Source organism: Eptesicus fuscus, chromosome 5, assembly GCF_027574615.1.
Source record: "Eptesicus fuscus isolate TK198812 chromosome 5, DD_ASM_mEF_20220401, whole genome shotgun sequence".
Taxonomy (NCBI): Eukaryota; Metazoa; Chordata; class Mammalia; order Chiroptera; family Vespertilionidae; genus Eptesicus; species Eptesicus fuscus.
The window spans coordinates 92,331,348-92,353,870 of NC_072477.1; the positions used below are offsets into that span (position 1 = coordinate 92,331,348).

At 46.5% G+C, this 22,523-nt stretch overlaps 1 protein-coding gene across 1 annotated transcript in view; it reads left to right on the forward strand.

Moving 5' to 3' along the window:
• The first annotated feature begins 727 nt into the window (after positions 1–727).
• Positions 728–22,523, forward strand: part of BEND7 (BEN domain containing 7) — an 88,367-nt gene continuing 66,571 nt past the window's right edge. Inside the window, exons 1-2 of the mRNA XM_054715653.1 lie at positions 728–788; positions 2,979–3,062. Of these exons, the coding sequence (XP_054571628.1) occupies positions 728–788; positions 2,979–3,062 (145 nt within the window). The remainder of the gene's footprint in view (positions 789–2,978; positions 3,063–22,523) is intronic.

The following is a 22,523-nucleotide window of genomic DNA, read 5'->3' on the forward strand; positions in this document are numbered from 1 at the left end:
AGCCACAGGCCGGCGAGCGGCAGCGCCACGACCCCTCGCGCCCCCCTCCCCAGCCCGCGCCGGCTTAAGGACCCCGGGGGAGCCGGCGGGGCCGGGCCGAGGGGGCCGCGGCCTCCGGCTCCGCCTCGGGGCGCGCGCGGCCAGGTGGGTGGGTGGGTGCGTGGCGGCGGCCCGGGCCCCGGGGATGGCCGCGGCCGCGCTCCGCCAGCAGGTGGCCCCGGGGTCCCGGCGGCGCCGCCCCCTCCCGGCGCCCCTCCTCCCGCGGGGGCGGTCAGCGCCCCGACCCGGCTCGCACCCGCCGCCGCCGCCGCCGCCGCCTCCGGCCCGCCCGCCGCGTCCCCGGGGCCGCGCTCGCCGTCGCCGCCGCCCCCGCCGCGCCCCGAGCTGCGCCCAGGCCGGCCCGCGGCGACACCCCGGGGCGCCCGCCGCCCCCGCCCCCAACTCGCTCCCCCACGGAAAGTTCGGCTCCGGCCGCGTTTTCCCCGGAGCCGGGAAGGAGCCGGGGTCGGGGGGCGTGCGGAGGGGGCCCGGGCGGCGGCCGGGAGGGGGGCAACTTCTCCCGGGAAAGCGCTTCCCGCCGAGCCCCGCGCGCCGCAGCCCCCGCGCGGGTTCCAGGCGGCTCTTCCCTTCCCCCGGCCTCCCCCCTGCGGATCCCGGAGACGGACCTTGGTCCCGGCGCCCCCGCCGCCGGTGACCCGCCGCCCGGCCGCAGCGCTGCCCCCGCACCATGGAGTTCTCCGAGAGGAAGAGGAGCAGGAAATCCCAGAGCTTCAAACTGCCCAGCGGAGGTGAGCGCGCCGGGCGGGCAAGGACGTGGCGCCGCGTCCACAGCCCCGCGCGGCCCGCGCCCCTGCCGGGCTCCGGGACCCCCGAGTTCCCGCCCGCGGGGGCCGCGGCCGCGCACCCCGGGAGGCGAGCAAAGTTGTCCGGGGGAGGCGGGAGGCTGTTATTCCAGGTAAACAAGTCGGAGGCCACTAAGGAAATTAGCAAACAATGACACTTGGGGAGCGGGGAGCCCTCTTTGGTATTCCACTCCCGCGGCCAGGCTGGGGGCTGGGGGCTGGGGGCGAACTGCCTTTCACCAGGCCGTGCGGACACCGGTCCCGACCAGTGATTGTGGGCTTGGGGTGTTTTTTTTACCCCCAAAGAGAAAAAGGAAGAGGGTGGAGGTGATTCTTTTAAGAACGAGCAAGAAGCTCAGGAGCCGTACAAACCCATACAAGAATTGTCGATTTCCGAAATCGTTCCAAATAACCGGACGTTATTTGAGTTGCAAAGGTATCTTAGAATAGATCACTTATCAGTCAGATAAGTATCATTAAAAAAAAAAAAACAAAAAAAAAACCACCAGTCAGTTCCTGATGATTTAACAGGTGTGCACCGCAGTGTCTGGGCTTGGCTGGTTTTATCAGGGGAGGGGAAAGTTGAATCCTGTCACCATTGAACAGTGTGTTCAGTTACTTGTTAGAGTCTTTATTTTCCTGATTTGACCTTCTTTAAAAAAAAATGGTCAGAACTTAAGAATAGATGTAACACATGTCTATGGAAATGCATCGTGTCACTTTAAATGAGAGAGAGGCAGGTGACTTTTTTTCATGGCAATGTCACAAGTCCTAATATTGAGTTTAGAACCACTCGGTTTAAATATCTTTGAATCAACTTGAGGCCAAAACCAAACCACAGAACCTGTCCATTTTTCCTTGGTTGCTTTGTCTAACTTTGGTATCAGAGTAGAGAGCAAGGCAATTGTTTTAACCATCTGGGGGAGGCACGTATAAGCTGGTGAAAATTAGAGGGCAATTGCAAGCTATCCTAACTATCATGTAAAGTCAATAAAGTTTGCTTTCAGTTGGTCTGAAAATGGTTTTCTTACAGATTTTGAAGATCTACTTGTATCTGTTTCCCCTGCTTTAGTTTGACGCTTCTTAATGAAATAGTTTTATGAATTCAAAATATTTGGCTCTGTCCTCTTTCTATGTACATTTTTTTTTCCTAGCAGTGTTGATTGCTCAGTCATTTGTACTTTAAAAATCTCTCCATGTATGATTGGCCTATTTGTCTGATTCATTCAGGAATGTAGGCTGCCTACTTATTTATGACCTCAGGGAACTTACTACTTTATCTTAAAAGTGAGAGTACTTCTGTAGACCTTGTCCTGTGAGGTTCAAGGCCATAAAAATAGCTGTTAAGAAGGAACATCTCTCTGCTTACCTAGTTGATCCTTGTGAAAGCACAGTAGCCTCTATAGAGAAACTTGTAAAGTATGGTATTTTAAAGTTGACTGACATAGCAAGTTTTTCTTCCTTTTTTTTTTCTTTTCCCCCCTAAATTATGGGTCTGATTCTTATCTCTGCAGGTGCTTTTTAGAAAATAAACTATTGCATATTAAAGCACAGTAGCTGAATGCAGAAGACTCACTTGTGTGAAAGATGTAAATCTTGCTTTCTTATTCCAATTATACTATATTTGAAATAACAAGTCAGTATTTTTCCAGTGTGATTGCCTCTAAGCTGCTTAAAGGTGGGGATTTTTCTGGGTAAACTGAGAGTACCAGGTAATTAAAGCATACTGTTATTCATATGCTCAGGAAAATGGGTTGTGGACATCCATTTGGAACCCTCCCCTGGCCTATGCTTGGGCATGGTTTTCTTCTCCCTGTAAACATCCTTGTCGTTGGAAAGAAAAGAAGCCTAGTAATTGGCATCTGTGGGCCAAATTTACTCTGAAAACCGTGTGGTCAAGCAAAGCTGTTTTCTAAAGTCAAAGTAATATTTCCAGTTTGTGTACTTCAGAGTAAGCAAAATTTTAGATATTATTAGTAACTACAAGTTCTGTGATTGACCGAGTTCTGGAAAATTATATCTGTAAAATAAAGTATAGATTACCCATCCTAGATAGAATGAGGTTCTAGTCTATATTGTTTATTCATATTGTGTAGGTCATTAGAATTCTAATTTTTGGTTGTTTTCTCATCCCAGATTATCACCATGAGGTATATAAGATGTCAGAATTCAGCAGTGATGTCAATGGGGAGGCCAAAGAGACACAACCCATTTTTTTAGGTAGGTTCTTAAGTCAGTTAATTCCTCAGTGAAACAAGGTGGCCGTTTGCAATTAGCGGGGGAACGGGGCTGTGCCCGAATGGGGAATGTCCGCCATTGCTTAATGTTATGCCATTCTTTTCAAGACCTTTTATTTTACAGATTGCCAATATATCCCTTATTAACATTGGTGGAAGTTGTAATTTCAGACATAAATGTTTATTAGTGTCTACACACAGCGCTAATTATCACTCACTTCCAGAGCCAGATGCTGACGGGGCAGTTTTGTCGCTCTGTGCTCACCCCATTTACATTGCATATTCGCTGGCACGCTTCACTGGCAATAGTTTGTGTAATTGGGGTATTACATCTTTGACATCTGGATAACAGAAATTCAATTTCCAGGAAGCCGCTATTTGTTTGGTTTCGCTCCTGCCTTGGGTGGGATAGAGGATTAATATGCTGTCTTATTATTATGTCCCTTCACCTTTGTGGCCTGGTTGCTAATCCTGCCATGACAAAATTAAATTAAATCTACAGTCAAAAAGCGCAAGGAAAATAAAAGTGTGATTGTCTGCCTAACCCCCTCTTGATAGTGCGAGTTATCATTGCGCAGCTCCTCATTTTCCTGGCTTTGTGTTCTTTTCATGACAACATCTGGGGTCAGAGACTGGCCATGCTTTGCTTTCACTGTCCTCATTCCTAGCTCAGCTCCGGGACAGAGAGCAAAAGCAGCATCTCTGAGACCTTTTGACAAATGTAGCTGCATGGTGAATGAGTAGGTAGCCCAAAATGTTGCCACTCTTTCCACGTGCAGTTTTTGGTACCTGGCATGTGCAGTTCCTTATCTGCAGACCTGGAGCCCAAAATTAGGATTCTGCCTCTAGGAGTGAAGGATCTGTAAAATCAGAGTGGAGAGTAAATGGTGGCATTTGGCTATGACCTTGCCCATCCTGGACGCCTCTCTACCGCTGGTAGGGAGAGGACTGGATGCTGCACAATAAGGAAGCAGAGAATGGGGGAAAGTGTGGGCAAGCGTGAATAAAAGCAAAGGTCAGAATAGGGGAGAGTTGACAGAGTTTAAGGAAGCAGATTGCTGCTCAGACCCAGGGTGATTAGTACTACAAATTAAAACAACGTGAAAGCCAGGTGGCATAGTGGTCTGTCGCCAGGATCTCTCTTTTTTGCTTTGAGGAAGAGAAAGGGTGGGTGACAAAGGACCGAGAAATCGAACTGACACTTAATAGAGGTAAAATAGGAGGGACATAGCATTTCTTACACGAGTGGTCATTGAAGGCACATGGATCTTTCCATCGAGGGAGAGAATATTACTGAGGCTAGCATTGCTCTCAGCACCTGTTTACTCTTAAGAGAACTAAAAACCAAAAGGTTAATAGTCAAGTGAAATGCTATGACCCAGAGAGAGAATATTCTGGAATTGTACTCTTTCCAGTTTCTTAAACTTAATCGGATGGAATTCTGTATTTTCGTTTCCCTCAACTTGATCGGTTGTAATTTTATATCTAGATACCACTCGATTTATCCATTTGAAACGAAGAATTTGCCTATTAGTAAAAAACTTACATTTATCATGAAAATGGAGCAGCATGACTTTGGTTTAGTATGCTCCAGTGAAGCAGGCTTCTCCCCCTGTCTGCTGTGTACTTGGCAAATAGTAAGGATGCTTTACAGTAGGTTAATTCTGGTTATGAGAGAGTGGAGGATGAAGAACAAGAAGATACTAGTGCTCAAAATTCAGTAAAATGTACACTCTTGAAGGGGGAGTAATTGCTGCTTTCATTTTTCCTACCTCGAGTCTAGGAAGATTTTTGCTACCCTGGTCAGTGACAGACCAGGGTTGGGATAAGCTTTCCAGATTGGGCAGGAAGGCCTCAGACATCAGGAGACGAAAGACGGAACAGCATGAAAGTGTGCCTGGGTTACTTTTCAGTCTTTCATTCATTCTGGGCAAGAATTGATATAGTTCCTAAGAACATTTTTATTTTATCTCCAGGTCAGTATTTTAAGTGGAAAAGCAAGTGATTATACAAGCATAATTTCTAGGGCAATTGGGAATAGTTATGGATAGCATGTAAAATTAAGAATTTTGTTGTGGACGTTGTTATAAAATGGACCTTTTTTTTAGTTTGTAATTACTCTTCTGAAAACATAGAGTTAAATCATGTTTGTTTTGTCAGTCACCAGCATCTATCCATAATATTACTTACTACGGTAAAGAGATCGGCGGGAGGTTTATGACATCCAAGGAAGTTTGTTAGCAAAACACCAGAAGAACTGTTTCACCCATAATGCAGCCCTAAAACATGGCCCTCAGGTTGCTGCTCAGCATTTTCCGTGTTCACACGTGTGTCACCCATGATTAAAGTCATGTCTTGGGAAAAGAGAGTGCTCAGAATTTTGCAGAGGTCCCCACAGGAAATCTATTTCTCTGCAATATCTTTAGGCTGTTGACTATGTAGGGTGTCCGACATGGGAGGACAACTCAGCAGTGGGAATAGCTGGGCTGTGTGCTTTGGGTATCACACATTTTAGTGTGATAGTAGGACTAGCATAAGTAAGTTCCTTTACCCTGAGCGCATTGACTTTGTCGAGCTGGCTGTGATGGACCATTGTAAAGATTTGAGCACTGTTTAGAGAACAACTTAATTCACTTTAATCAATTCAACAGGTGTTTGTAGGGGAAAACTGTGAACTGAGCACTTTTCTGAAATGGAAGTGGGTTTGGGGGTAACAAAATTAATGGATAGGACAGGGTCCCTGCTCTCAAGGATAAAAATTCAGTTGGGGAGATAGGACAAATTCAGGACACAGTGAAGGAACAAGACTAAGTAGTCCTAACACCTACAGTTGTTTGAGCACTTACTGTATGCACAGCCTTGAGTTGAGTACGTTATGAGAATGATGTCATTTCCTCTGAGAGCAAATCTGTAAGAGTCATTATCGTCCCGGTTTTGTCGATGAGACTTAGAGATGCTAGGTAGGCACTAGAGGTTTCAAATAGCAAATGCTATAGCCGGGATCCCCTGCAGGTCCGCCTGAGCTACAAACACCCCACTGTACTACCTTTCTGTGTGACGGATAATTGAATGACAGTTGTGAACCATTAAGGCAGCGGGCAAAGGCAGAGTTGGAAGGGAAGGATCCAGTTCCGGTTCTGGTGGAGAGTTACTGAGAAGCTAGACCTTGAACTGTGGAGAGATTTGGATGATGGGGATTTGGACAAGATTGCAGGTGGGAGGGGTGATGTGAGCCACAGCAGAGGATAAGGGTCATTATAACCAGACTTTCAGTGTGGGCTGCACTTTGCAGTTCAGATCCTGCTTTCATATCTGTCATCTCATGATTTTTACAGTGTTCTTGCAAGGTAGTTAGGGTGGGTGTTATCAGTCCTGCTACCCAGCAGAGGAAACAAGCTCAGAGTTAAAGTGAGTTGCTCATAAACAGCAGAACCTGGAGCAAACCCAAATCTCCTGTCCAAAGATCTGTTTCCTCCAGCAAGTTGAGCCAGGCAAGTTCAAGGATCATTGAAGAAACCTTAGCTGGTAGCAAGGCACTTTTAAAAAGTATTTTAATGAGGCAGTTAATGAACTTATTATTCAGAACAATAACAGAAACACTTAATAAAATCTCTTTGTTGACACTGAATGTTGTTGTTTTTTTATTGTAGTATATAAATTTGAACCGTATATTTTTCAAGTGTTCAATGTCAGTCATTTATTCATTTAACAAATATTTTTTTTGGTTGATCCTCATCCAAGGATATTTTTCCATTGATTTTTAGAGAGAGTGGAAGAGAAGGGGAGAGACAGAGACAGATAATATCGATGTGAGAGAGAGACACACACACATCAATTGGTTGCCTCCAGGGCCGGGGATCAATTGAACCTTGAATCCTTCCCTTTAGTCAGTGGGACAACTCTCTATCCACTGAGCCAAACTGGCGAGGGCGGCCTGTTCTTTTTACTATTTGGTTCAGCTCTACAACTTTCAGAAAATGAAGTGCAGGTGTAGTAGCCATGCCAAGTGAGCAGGGTTGAGATCTCTGAACTTTTTAAAAAAATACTTTTATTGATTTCAGAGAGGAAGGGAGACAGAGAGAGAAAAATATTGATGAGGCAGAATCATTGATGGGCTGCCTCCTGCACGTGCCCCCCACACTGGGGATCGAGCCCACAACTCGGTCATGTGCCCTGACCAGGAATCGAACCATGAACTCTGGTTCATAGGTCGATGCTCAACCACTGTGCCACGCCTGGCCAGGCTAGATCTCTGAACTTTTGAGTCTGTTTTCAGTGGCTTTCCTGAGAACAGCTGCCCCCTCAAGGGCCCCCAGAGTCTCCTCAGAAATGACACACTTGAAAAATTCCTTCCCACTTTCCCAAGTGAGAGAATTAGGCCCTGGTCACAGGGTGATTCTCCTTCCTGAGAAGTGGATGGGTCCGTGTTTGAGATGGGGAGCTCTCCCCCTAGAGCCCCCTTGCCTGGGTACCTTCCTGTTCTTGTTTGGCCTCAAAGGGCTTGGGAGCTGGGCCTCCTTCCAAGCTCTAATGTTTCCACTGTCTCTGTGGCCGGAGTTCTCGGAGTGGGAAGAAGCCTCCAATAAAATGAAGGCCCAAGCCTTAGCTGGGTTGCTTAGTCGGTTAGAACATCGTCCTGTACACCAAAGGATTGCAGGCCTGATCCCCGGTTGGGGTTACTGGAGGCAACGGATTGATGTTTCTCTCTCTCTCTCTCTCTCTTCTCTCTCTCTCTCTCTCTCTCTCTCTAAAATCGGCAAAAAACATATGCTCTGGAGAGGATTAAAAAAAAATGGAAGGTCCAATAGAGAGTAAAAGAAAGACACGCGCACACACACACCCCACGCCCGCAAAAAAGCACATCATTTGGAAATAAGAGTGTTTCTTCTCTGCTTCTCTCTAAAGCTCCACGCTCAGCACCATGGCCCACTATGTCCCCATGTCCCTGAGCTTTCATGTCAGTTCTCACCTTTTTTGGTGGTGGAGTGAAGGAGACAGTACAGTAAGAGTGGCTCTTGAGGTTAGGAATGTGGCCAATAATAGTAGGTGTCATTTATGGAGAGCTAGCTGTGTGTCAGGCACTATGTTACCAACTTCCTGTATGTTGTCCCATTAATTGTCCCAAGAAAGTTATTATCGTTTCCCATTTATGGATGAGGAATTTGAGGAGTTCACCTAGTTACTCAGTGACAGAACCAGGATAAAACCAGGGTTTGTCTGTCTCCAGAATCATGCCCTTAGCCCCATGAAATGCTTTGTTTAATGCACTCCCCTGTGGAACCCCCAATATGTTTAACAGGTAAAAGAGGGTGGGGCTGCTTGAAGCAGGTCGGGGAGACCCAGAGCACCTGGTGCCATGTCCCACATTCCCTGCCTCCCCATCCCTGCGGGCCTCTGCAGAACTTTTAGGGTGCCCTCATCACAATTTTAAAACCTCCATCTAGATTATTTCCAAAGTTTCCTGCAGCGCTAAAAGTATATCTGGTTGTACTATGGATCCAAAACATGGCTTCAAAACTATTCTAGGGTTAGCATACATTTTCTCCTTTCAAAAAAGGATGTAAGTCTTAATTTTTATGCCATCTGTTAACTTACTAACTAGTTACCTTGTAAATGCGAAGTCATGATAGCTCTCAATGTTTAGTTTTGCTTTATAAGTTTTTACTTTATTTGTTTAAAAGGCATTTAGAGCTCCAAGAGTGATTTTTATATACAATGTTGTTTTAAAGTTTGACTAATCTCAGAAAATTGCAGTACTCTTCATTATAAGACAACCTGAAAGTCCGTTGGATGTTGTTCAACACATAGACAGGCTGGCTTGGGTCCCTTTTCACTTTGCCTGTTTTTAAGAATAGGACCTATTGTTTTGGATTACTACCTGAGAATGCAATGAATTCACTCCTGGATGCAGGAGATACGAAAACATTTAATTCATAACTTATATTAACCAATGTAGTAAAAAAAATAAAGTCCCCCCCCCTTCACTCACACACACACACACACACACACACACACACACACACACACAGATTGCAAGCAAAGTGAAAGATGAGCCTCTTGAGGAAACTTCAGCACTGATGGCATCTTTGAACATACTAGTAAGTGCACAGATTCACGTGTTTCTGTAGTTACAGATGCAGACTTAGTCATTCTTAGATATTACTTACTGCCCAGAGTTTGGGAGGCATTTGCAGTTAGGCCTGTCTTACTATCACTTAGTTAATATCGCAACTACATCATAAGGTCTGTGTTATATCTGTTATAGCCGAGCTCAGAAATGGAAGTGATTTGCCCAAGGTCACACAGTAATTAGTTGTTACATCCAGTTCTTCACTCCTCACTTTGTCAGAGCTGCCTGCAGTCCTGACGCCTCCCTCCCCTTCTAACCAAGCGGACTGATCTTAATCATAACCCCTCATCTTCTCCTCAACAGAATGGGGAACCATAGATAGAGGTTCCATAGATAGGGGAACCATCGATAGAGGGAGAAGGGTGGACATGGGAAAGCCCCAGGACCCATTTGGGAAGAGAAAAACTGAGGTTTGTTTAACATCTGTTGTATGCTGGGCACTTCCCATTCTGTATCTTATTTACCCTTTGCACCAATTCTGAGAAGATATTGTTATGTTCATTTTCAGATGAAATGTCAGTTTGCCTAAGGTCAGATAGCTCGTAGCTAGGAGCCTGGATTTGGACTTGGCTTGCCACATTTCTTTGTACTTGGCCATACAGCCTTTGAGGAAGTGAAGTCCCACTCACCTCCCTCCTTTGCCGTTGGCTATTTCTAACCGTCTAGCCTTATTTCCCTCCTCCTCCTTACTAAAAAACAGTTGCTTATGCCCAACTGGTCTCTCATCACTCCTTCCTGACCATCTTTTCTGTTCTCACCTTGGTTCCTTTCACCATCGAAGTTTCTCCATACCAGTCTCCTCCCATGTCTTACCTCAGTCTGCACTTCATCGATTACAAACCTGTCTCTCCTATCAGTCTTTAAAGCCCAGTTCAAACATCACCCAGGAGCCTTTTCCAGTTATAAAGCATAGTAGAGAGAAGTCAGGTTTAAAGTCAGAAAACCTTGGTTGGGATCTCAGGTGAACATGTAATAAAACCTTGGACAAAAAACTCTTGAAGGTTTTATCTTCTATGATAGTAACATTGGCCCTACCCCCTCATCAGGTTTCCCTACAGCATATGGGAAATCCTATATGGTAAAACACTTTTTCAAAGTAGAAAATGCTATCTTCTTGTTATTATCCCCTTCTCTTTCTTCTTCTGAATAGGAAGGTATCAAGAAAAAGTTCAAATCTTCGTTACCTAAATGCATGAATATATTGGACTCTGTTGTATAGCATTCTGAAGATTTGTTTCAAAATATAATGTTATGTTGAGACTTTAATGACATTTAGTGAGCCAAACTAAAATGTGCTGTATTTAACTGGAAGAAGCTTTTTAAAGATACTCAACTAACATAGAAATTTGGGGTTTCTGATGTTGATTTGTGAGATTCAACTTGAAATCTTTTTGAAAGCCAGCTACATGTTGAAAAGCAAAATTGAAAAATAGCATATGCTCTGTCGGTTCAGAATTCTGCTATAATATTAAGGTGCTTAACATAATATTGGCCTGTTTATAACTTGATTTTGGCATTGTCTAGTTCTCCGGTCCACAGGAGGCAAGCATTTCTTAAATTTCCCACATTAATTTAAGAAAACAAAGCCATGCATTAACCAAGATAACTTGGCAGAAGTCACGTTTGTGTGGGAACAGTCTCTGCATACAGCTGCACGGAGTGGGGCCTGCTCCCCAAGGCAGTGTCTTGAGGGAAAGCTGTCTCCTTCTGTCTCTCATAAAGGCTGGTGTGGTTTAGCCCCACCCCATGATTGATACGTGTGATACATTGTGATAGTTTGCTTTTCCTCCACCAATTTTGACCAAAGCATTAAAAAATCCCCAAGAAGGACAGACTGTAAGGAGATATGTTAACAATTTAGCCTTCCTGGTTCCCATGGGAATATGGATTTTTACTTTTGGAAGAGAATAACATGGCCATCTATAAGATAAAATAAAGATTTGGGAACAGTGTGTTTTGCATCTTAAGGTTAAAAATAGATCTAGTAGTTTACATGGCAAGTCTGTTGTTCTTATAAGTCAGCAGATGATTCAAGAGAACAGTCCCTGGAAAGGTGTGTAACAGCAGTGGCAGGGGTGGGCTGTGGGTGGGGAGAGGAGCAGACGGGACCTGCAGTGGTTTATCTGGTTGCCTTTAGCTCCTGGTGCACGTGCACGACTCTGAGGGTTGCTCTCCTGCCTGAGCTTCTTGGTCGCCTGTGGCTTTCAGATTAGGACCCGGACTCGCAGGCATAACCTATAAGACGGTGCTTGCACTGCCGCCTGTCTGCTTGGAGCTTTCCTGTGACACTTCCCTTCTGCCCCCTGGGCTTCAGCCACACCTAACCTCTTTTCCTGCCCGCAGTGGCCCTCCTTCCTCTCTTTAGGCCGTCACTTTCTCACCTCAGTGGCTGCACATGCCACCTCCTCTGTTTGGATACCACACTTGCACCTTCCTCCCTCTCCTTTTCCTGGCCCTCTGTTAATCCCTAAAGCCTCCAAGTTGAGGTAATCTCCTCCAGGTAGTCTTCTCTGATTCCCTCTCATCTGCCCTTCCACAGCATCCTGAGCATGTCTCTCACAAAGTGACATACCTCTGTCACTGGGTTGGAAACTCCGTAGATCATCTCAGTGTCCACACTGCCCAGCACCATGTTGGTCACATAACAAACATCAACAGATGCTCAGTGAATGAGTGAGGAGTCCAACTTTCAATTTAAAACGAAGTGGCCAAGTCATCCACTTTTAAACTTTATCATCCAACGCTTATCCCTAAGCTCCCACCCTGGCTTTCAAGGTGAAAATTTATACATCCTCTTACTAGCTTACTGGACCTCACAAATCAGGAGTAAAATATGTCAACCCTGACAAGGGAATGTTTATTTTTCGTCACGTATTTTTTTCTTTTTCATTTGGTTAATGGCAGACCCTTTCTAAACTTGAGCTCTGAAATAGGATGCACCAATGTGCCCTTGTGTGCCAGCCCCGCTAGGGCCGGGCAGAGTCCCTGCACGAAGCGAAGGTGCCTCTGGACTGGCGCAGTGCTGTGACCCTGGCATCTGCTCTGCTGGTCTCTCCTGAGGACCCTTCATGTCCCTCAGGTCTTCGCTTGAATTCCTGTAGGGCAAGACCTTGAGTTTACTGTGTTCTTAGTGCACAATACTTGGCACAGAGTAGACTCCGAATAAGTAATTTTGAATAAATTAATGAGTACCATTTAAAACATGTTAAAATTGCCCTGGCTGGTGTGTCTTGATTTAACAATTTACTTCTATGGAAGAAGTTGATGCAACGTAATAGCCTATGACGTTGCTTGTATGGCTTGGTTGGTGGACTCTTGTCTCTAGCACCAAAAGGTTACCAGTTTGATTCTCCGTCGGGGCACATACTCGGTTTTTAGCTCAATCCCCAGTAGAGAGTGTATAGAAGGCAGTCAATCCATGTTCAGCTCTCACATCAATGTTTCTCTTTCTCTCTCCCTCTCCCTTCCTCTCTTAAAAAAAAAATCAGTAAAGATATTTTTTAAAAACCATATTAAAATGTAATTTGCCACCAGTTAGCTGATCTGAGCGGGATGGTCTGTTGAGTCGAGATAGTTTTGTGCAGGACTGTCACACATTGCAGGAGGTCTTGATTCCAGCCTCTGAGTATTGGCAGTACACACACACACACACAAATGTTGGGAGCACCCATCTAGTCATTGTGACAATCAGAAACACCCCTACATATGTGAGCTAGAGCGTGGTCCTTAGCAAGCCAAGGTTGTGGGGTCATTTAGCTTTGAATACAAAAAAAAACTATTGCATTGTCGTAGACCTGAGACCCTACCCTCATGTGTTGTCTCTCAGATGCCCATATGACTGGGAAACAAAGGAGAGATTGTGATGGATCAGTTGAACCCACAACCATACCCAAAAGAGACAGACCAAAGGGCACATTCCATTCATGGTCAGGTTATTGTGCCTCCTTTCTCTACAAGGACAGCTTATTACATGCACATTTGATCATATATTATAAAATCATTAAGAAATTTAGACAGATTTTATTTCAGTATTCCAGACAATCAGTATCCTTATATATAATAATCCATAAAATTATTTTTTTAGTATTGCCTGTTTTTTCCAAACGTGTACAAATATACTGTGCTATTTGAATTCCAAGGGTTTTACAATGTTTTTTTTACTTGGAAATCAAATTTTATATCTGAAAGGTTAATGGAGAAAACTAATTATGCTATCTGGTAACCAAATGTGTGATGAGACATTTGTCTCTGTAATTAACAGCAAGGAACTTTTATAGTTTCATAAAATTGAATGCTACATAGGATATTCTGTGAGCATTTGTTTGGACGAGGTGTCCAAAACAGAGATGTTTATGGGTGATATAAAGTTGAACCGAAATGTAATGCAGGTGTCTGTGCATCTCCCAGCATTTCTCATTGTTGAAATGGAAGCCAGAAGATTAATAACTTTAGTTTGTCATGATAAAATAAGTAATGTGTTCTTGGAACAGTGGTACAGCACATAAGTTACTCAGTAATTCCAAGAATTTATTCTGTTCCAGGAATAATATCTTTAACAATTTATTTCTATGGAAGAAGTTGATGCAACATAATAGCCTATGAAGTTGCTTGTATGGCTAATGGAATTATATCTCAAATACGACTTTATACCTACATATAAAATGTAAAGAACCCCTAAAAAATGCAAGGTCAAGGTACAACATAAAAGTAAAAAGTCAGGAGATGCAAAAGTTAAAGTTCTTCTGTTAACATTAATTCATCCTCATTGCACATATATAATTTTTCAATTACTAGCAAGACTTTAATGGGCACCTTAATAAGTACTGCATGAAATACGGTTCAGAAAAAGTTGCTACAGGAATGTTAGCTTCAGCATTCTATAAGTCTGCTGTTCCACTGTTTGCTCTGGAAGAGAGAACATGATGCCTGGAGCAACAGCAGATGTGTGGCCAGATCTGATGTCTTCCTCTGCTTTATGTTGGTCATTTTGGGCAAGCGACTTAGTCTTCTCATTTGTCAAATGGGTGAAACCACTTTCTATCTAGCCTCTTTGATGAACTAAGAAGACAATGATGAGACATGCTCCTTTGGGAAAGCTTTCATGAGAAGACATGATAAATATAGGCACCACGTGGCCTCTGCTTGCCACCACCACACAATTCCATGGAAATGAGAAATTCTTTCAGAGGTGTCACAGGTGTTGGTTTATGACTTGTGCATCATTGTTTTTTGCACATAGTTTTTTTTTTCTTTAGCTTCCCTCAACTGGCTTCCTGTCATATCTGATACTAGAATTAACTTATTCTTGTATTAATTTTGTAGTTATTTATTGAGTAGCCATTATTGAGTGGCAGGCTAGGATGATTTAAAGCCTACTAGGTTGTCATAAGAGAAAATTAAGGATTCTACGGGAACATGGAATGGGGGGCCTCCCTAGGCCTGGGGATTAATGGATATGACCCTTGAAAACATGACATTTAAGCCGAGTGTTGAAGGATAAGTCTGGGGGGTTGGGGCTGAGGATGTGTGTGAATCCAGGAAGTAAGACCACTTCTGAGACCTTGCTATACGTAAAGCAGAGCGCCCTCTGGCAGTCCATTCTAGTCACTAATTAGATTCGGGTTTAATTGTCATGAAGTAAGGCCTGGGTACTGGTGTTTTAAAGTTGTCCCCATGATCCAAATGTGCAGCCAGACCTGAGAGCCACTAATTTAGGATAAGGCGGGATGTGGCCAGAGCCAAGGCTGCAGAAAGAGGCGAGGGAGGCCTGATGCGGAGGGCCACTGGGAAAGCTGGATGAGGAGCAGGGCTCCATCCTGAGTTATTGGCATTCTGCTGAGGTAAGTCATGTACTGAGATTTGCATGTTTGAGAGATCACTCTGACTTCAGGGGGAAGCAACACTGAAGGCCTTTGGCAGTAGCCCCATCAAGTGATAATGGGAGAGTGGAGAGAAATGGAAGGATTCACAGTACTTCACAAGCTATAATAAACAGAACTCGGTGATTGTCTATGACAGGGGTCCTCAAACTACGGCCCGCGGGCCACAGGCGGCCCCGAGGACATTTATCCGGCCCGCCGGGTGTTTTTGCCGCCGCTGCCTGTCCTGCTTAGCAGCCCACTTAGCAGTGTGCATAGGAATTTGTTCATAGTTTTTTTTTTAAACTATAGTCCGGCCCTCCAACGGTCTGAGGGACAGTGAACTGGCCCCCTGTTTAAAAAGTTTGAGGACCCCTGGTCTATGAGAAGGAGAGGAGGAGACAGGTAAGTCCAGTGTTTCTGGCTTGGACAGCAGAGTAAGTGCTATTTATTAAGGCTTGTAAATGATTGTCATAAAATAAATTTTGAGCCTTGGCTGGGTGTCTCTGTTGGTGGAGTGTCGTCCTGTCCACTAACAGGTTTGATTCCCAGTCAGGGTACATCCTAGATTGTGGGTTCAATCGCTGGTCAGGGCACATACGGGAGGCAGCCAATCGATGTTTCTCTCTTTCTCTCTCTCTAAAATCAATACATATATCTTCGCATGAGAATTTTTAAAAAATACATTTTGAACATAATTTTAAGATTGCTTTTAAATGTCCAAGTGGGTTGTCCAGTAGGCAATTGGATGTACAGGCCTGAGCCCCGAAGTGGGGTCAGGACTAGAGTCCTCACATAGAGAAATAGTCACTGGAGCCAGAAGAGAGGACCCAGAAAGAGTGTGGAGGGCAGAGTCCTAAAAAACTTTGATATTTAAGGCAGTGCTTTTCACAACAGTTGTTGAACAATGTTTGGATTGATCCCAGTGTTTCCATAGTAAAATGATGATGCAGTAAATATCCTTGTACATATTTCTGTAGGATAAATTCCTCCAAGTGGGATTGCTGATTTTCTCTCCGAATAAGTTCCCCACCAACAACATATGAAAGTGACTATAACCCTACACTTTCACCAAAAATGGGCTTTATGAATCTACTAGAGGCCCGGTGCATGAAATTCATGCATGGGGGCGGGGGGGGGGGGTCCTCAGCCCAGCCTGCACCCTCTCCAATCTGGGACCCCTCGAGGGATGTCCGACTGCCCGTTTAGGCCCATTCCCGCTAAATGGGCAGTCAGACATCCCTCTCACAATCCAGGACTGCTGGCTCCCAACCGCTTGCCTGCCTGCCTGCCTGATTGCCCCTAACTGCTTCTGTCTGCCAGCCTGATCGACGCCTAACTGCTCCCCTGCCAGCCTGATTGCCCCTAACTGCCCTCCCCTGCAGGCCTGGGTCCCCCCCAACTGCCCTCCTCTGCCACCCAGTCACCCCTAACTGCCCTCCCCTGCAGGCCTGATTGCCCACAATTGCCCTCCCCTGCTGGCCATCTTGTGCCAGCCATCTTTGACTACATGGGGCGGCCATCTTGTGTGTTGGAATGATGGTCAATTTGCATATTACCTCTTTATTAGATAGGATGGTCTTTGCCAAATTAATAGACAAAGAATTATTTAATTTTTATTATATTAATAATTAGGGAGGTTAAGAGGTTTAAACTGCTTATCTATACATATAAAGAGGTAATATGCTAATTGCCATTACAGTGTGCCTGTAATGACAAATTGCATATTGATGTGTGCGCAGCAGGGGGTGGGCAGCTGGATCCAAGTTCCCAGGGGTCTGAGGAGAGTGCCTGACAGGAGCCCGGACTGCAAAGAAGGAAGAGGAAGCAGCCACAGGGAGCTCTTCCAATCCCCCTGCACGGACACCCTACCCCAGCCCCCGCACTCCTGGGGGACGGACGGACACCCTAACCCAGCCCCTGCACCCCTAGGGGGACGGGGAGGCTGACCATAGGGGGAGAAGACCCAGCCTAAAGGGTAGCTGCAGCCTGCACCTCAGACTCCTGATCTCTTCCCCACCACTCCTGCCAGGGGCACCCACAACAATAGCACGCCGGTGACCACCTGTCAGTGCCCCCGAGGCACCCGGGGCCGAGCACGCCTCTCCTCCCTACAACTCCAGACCTGGGTGGAGGCAGGCCTGAGCAGCCCCCCAGGGTCAAACCCTTCCCCCTGCCTCCCCGACAGCAGCAGTGCCATCTCTGCAGAAAGCGCGTTGAACCTCACTGGGGGCATGGCTAAACCCACCCTCCTAGCCCACCTGGCTCCGCCTGGCCTGGCCCCCACCCAGCCCCAGGAGATTGGAGCCCCGCCCTGAGCAGGTACAGCTTCGAAACAGCCACGTACAATTTAAAGAATGGCACCAAGCGGGAAGGTTTGACAGTTACTCCCCCTTCGGCCTCGCCGCCCCCCCTAGCGTCCCCCTAACTCCCTGCCTCCCCCCCAGCGCCTCCAGGGACGACCTTCACTACAGGGCTGCTGGCCAGAGCCCCCCCTCCAAGGCCTGTGGAACCCTCTGCAAAGCTTCGATAGCTACGGTCCCAGGAAACAATCATGCCCTCCTCCCCTAATCAGGTACCGGTGAGCTTAAAAATAACAATCCCTTCCTGTTTAGACATCACTTACTTGATGAAACATTTCTAGGTTTATTAGCTCAGAACCTGCTCATGACAACCCAGTGAGGTAGGCGGAGAAGAGATTACAATTCCTGTGGTATATGCGTATGTATTCAGAAATGAAGCTCAGAGAGGAAAAGTGTCAAGCCCAGTGGTTCCCAAGGTGCAGCACACACCCCACAGGGGGGCAATTTGATTTTAAGTGGGGGCAATTCGAGAATGAGTTAACAGTGAATTTTTTGCATTTTTTATGGTTCTAGGGGGCCTCATCTACAGTGTATCCTACATAATAAAAGGCTAATATGCACATGATGTAATGGTGGAATGACTGGTCACTATGATGCGTGCTGACCACCAGGGGGCAGACACTCAACACAGGAGCTGCCCCCTGGTGGTCATTGTGCTCCCACAGGGGGAGCGCCGCTCAGCCAGAAGCCGGGCTCATGGCTGGCGAGCACAGCGGCAGTGGTGGGAGCCTCTCCCAACTCCATGGCAGTGCTAAGGATGTCCGACTGATGGCTTAGGTCCACTAAGCCATCAGTCGGACATCCCCCAGGGCTCCCGGACTGCTAGAGGGCGCAGGCCAGGCTGAGAAACCCCACCCCCAAGTGCACGAATTCGTGCACTGGGCCTCTAGTTTCTCCGATAAATTACATGTTCATGTCCTTTGCCCATTTTTCCATTGTTAGTATTTGTCTTCTTTGATTTATAACACCTCTCCTCTATATTTGGGATTTTAACTCTTTGGCCCTGTTACTCCTGAACATTATTTGAAGTGGTGGCTTCTGACCTAGTCACTTAATGATGAGTTACACATGAAAGGAACATTCGGTAGGGCAACCATGTTATCCTATCTAATAAAGAGGGAATATGCTAATTGACCATCACTCCGTCACAAATATGGATGCACCCACAGCTGAGGCCAAGTTCCCATAAGGAGCCTTAACGAGCAATCAGCAGGGACCTGAAGCTATGCCCTCCTCCGCCTCCGTGGGGCTTGACAGGGGACCTCAGGCTGTGTCCCCCACCCAGCAGGGCTTGACAGGGGATCTCAGGCTGTGTCCCACACCTGACAGGGCACAAGGTGCGCTTCCCATCCTGGTGCTGGGTTATGGGACCTCAGGCTGCTCCCCCCGCCCCAGTGCCAGGCCGGGGGACCTCAGGCCACGCCCCCACCCAGCAGGGCTTGACAGGGGACCTCAAGGTGCACCCCCAGTGCTGGGCTTGATGGGGGACCTGAGGCTGCACCCCCCTGCTGGTGGGGCTTGATGGGGGACCTCAGGCTGCGACCCCCACCCAGCAGGGCTTGACAGGGGACCTCAAGGCATGCCCCCCGTCCTGGCACCAGGCCAAGGGACCTGAGGCTATGTCCCCTGCCCACTGGGGCTTGACAAGGTGGGACTGGCCGGGTCTGGATCTAGCCCAATGGGGGTGGGAGGGCGGGTCTGGGTTTCACGCGATTTTGAGGCACATGTGGGTAGGCAGGGACTTGACTCTGGGTCCCGTGGTGCGCCCCAGACTCTGATAGGAGGAAGATTTTCATATACATTTTACTAATTTTCTTTCATCTCTGACACTTTTATTATAGAGAAAGGGCAAATAGCAATATTAAATTATTTCCTTTAACCCCCTTTTAATGTGCACGAAGTTTGTGCACTGGGCCACTAGTAGTTATTATAAAATAAAAGTTAGTTGTTCATGATATAAGAACATTTGGAGGAGGGATAGTAGATACACTGAATTAGTTGGGTAGTTCTAGCTGTGTCATACCATTCTCTTATGAAAAACCTTCATTGATATCCTGTTATTTTTCAAGATAAAGTAAAATCATCAAAGTCCTTCTGTCTCTGACTTTGCCCATTCAATGCCTTTACTTCAACAAAACTTATTCACCATCACCCTCTTTGTTTTCCTCTGCCCTCAGTGTTACTCCCTTTTTCCAAAACTGCCCATGGAAATGCTGACCATCTTTTATTGACTAACTCACATCTTACCAGCTTCCTGAAGCAGGCTTTCATCCTCCCAGTTTAAATGCTCTCTTCCTCTCTGATTTCTGAAACACTCGTAATTTATGCAATGCCCAAGGAATTTATCATACATCCTCTTGATTTGCCTGTTTCATTATGGGAACAGGCACATGTGTTCCTAGAAAGTGTAGCTGGGGGACATTTAAAAGCCCAACTTAAAAGCAGCAGCCCTTTGCTGTCTCTGACAGTCCAGCCCACCCTTCCGTTGGCCAGTGCATCTCAACTGGCAGGTGTGTAACTGTGGTGCCCTGTGTTGTTTCATGGGCTACGGGAATCTGCACATCTTGGTGGGTAGAGAGCAGGGTATAATATTGGCATTAATTTTTAAAGGTAAAACAAAGACATCAAAGAAAATTAATTGTTCTTTATTCCCCTCTCAGGACGTTGCCCCCAGACTTTTCATGGATGTTTATTTTTCTTTAAAGTGTTCTTTGAGGAGCACATTTGAGAAGCAGGTTGACAGCCCATTTGAATCGCTGGTCCTTGATTCATTTCCAGGTATTTCTCTGCTCCTTTGGCCCTTAATACAGGTCTCAAAGTTTTTAGCCCCTTTTTGCTTTGAAGACCTATTTTTCAGCTAGGATCCATTCCCTCTTGTACCTGTCCTGGCCTGGCTTCACCTTCGTAGCCTGCTTAAAGAGCTCCAGCCTCCCGCTCTGGCAGCAGGCAGCCCATACTGGGTAAGCCTGCCCATGTGTTTGAAGAGAGGCATTGTATTCTTAGGATTATTTGTGCATTCATTTGTCTTCCATGTTAGACTGCAAACCCTGAAGGGGAGAGCCTGTGTTTCTTTTTCTTTTTTGTCATGGTATCTTATATTTAGTAATCCTCTCTAATAAAAGGGTAATATGCAAATTAACCATCACTCTGCTACATAAACCACGCCCATCAGCCAAGCCACGCCCACCAGCCAATCAGGGCGAGTATGCAAATTAACCCCAGCCAAGATGGCTACAGCCACAGAGAGCAAGGTTTCCCAGGTAACAGAGCAAGCCAAGCTTTCCGATAGCCGTTGCAGGCCTAAGCCTCCACTCAAGCTACAAAGTTTCAATTATAGAAGGTAAACAAATTCAAACAGAAATGGGGGCAGAACGGAGCTTTAGAGAGCAGGCCAGGGTTGCCGGCAGCAACAGGGGAAGCAAAGCTTTCCGCACACCCTAGCCGGGCCCAGGCCTCTGCTTAAGGCTACAAAGTTTCAATTGTAGAAGGTGAATTAACTGCAACAGAAATGGCTGCCGCCCCGGAGGGAGCAGCAGGCTTGGCTCTGCTCCAGGCTACAAAGTTTCAATTGTAGAAGGAAAATAAATTCCAGATACCAGGGCCTCTGCTTTGGTTGCCAGGGGGCGTGGCTGGCCTGCAAACCACCACAGGCCCCTCGCTCAGGCCGCCCCATGCCCCAAGGGAACCCCCACCCTGATCCGGGACACCCTTCAGGGCAAACCAGCTGGCCCTCACCCGTGCACCAGGCCTCTATCCTATCTAACAAAAGAGTAATATGCAGATTGACCATCACTCCAACACTAAGGTGACCAGATCGTCCCGCTTTTGGTGGGACAGTCCTGATTTTTAACAATTTGTCCCGCGTCCCACAGCGTTTTAAAAAAGTCCCTATTTTTGGAAAAATCGGGACTGTCCCGCCAAAAGCAGGACGATCTGGTCACCTTATCCAACACACAATATGTCTGTCCCCATGTGGTCAAAGATCCTGCCCCCATGTGGACACAAGATGGCCACCACAAGATGGCCAGCAGGGGAGGGCAGTTGGGAGGCACCCGGCCTGCAAGGGAGGGCAGTTGAGAGGGACCAGGCTTGCAAGGGAGGGCAGTTGAGAGGGACCAGGCTTGCAAGGGAGGGCAGTTGGAGGTGATCAACCCTGCAGGAGAGGGCAGTTAGGGGTGACCAGGCCGGCAGAGGAGGAAAGTTGGGGGCAAACAGGGTGGCAGGGGAGCAGTTAAGCATCAACCAGGCTGGCAGCGGAGTGGTTAGGGGGTGATCAGCTGGCAGGCAGAAGCGGTTAGGGGCAATCAGGAAGGCAGGCAGGCGAGCAGTTGGGAGCCAGCAGTCATGGATTGTAAGAGGGATGTCCGGCTGCCCGTTTAGGCCCGATCCCACCAGGATCGGGCCTAAACGGGCAGCCGGACATCCCTCTAGGAGTCCCAGATTGGAGAGGGTACAGGCTGGGCTGAGGGACAACCCACCTCCGTGCACGAATTTCGTGCACCGGGCTTCTAGTAGTACAATAAATATTGATTGAATGGATGAATGAACCGAATATTATCTAAATAGATTTGAAAGGAATTTGGTTGTCCTTTAAATAAAAATGCCATGTATATATTGGCCTACTTAATTATTCTCTAGCTATAACTTTCAGTTTAACAGTGCTCTCAAACACGTGGCAATAAATTCGCAGTCTAGATGCTCCTAATCATAGTATTTGGTCCAACGGACTAAATGATTCCTTAGCCACTTTTTTGCCTCTTTCATTCTCAGTGACATTTAGACTGTGTTGTGTAGTATACTTGGAATTCTTGAATGTATTGCAAGCACTGACTCAGGAATGTGTGTTCTAGCATGTTCTCTTCAGCAGAACTTTGCTCCTCTTCATTTATTGGGATTCTGCTTAACATTGCATTGGAAAAAAAGGTCTCACTTAGAAACCATTGCCCTGTTCTACAAACTAATGCTTTTCAGACCATTTTTGCTGAGTTAGAATCCTAGTCTTGTCTCTTAAAGCATGGCTGTTGCCCGTAAGGGCGGCCAGGTGGGTCCTTGATAGCATCTGTGTGTCAACATGGGTTTGGAATCAGCGCACC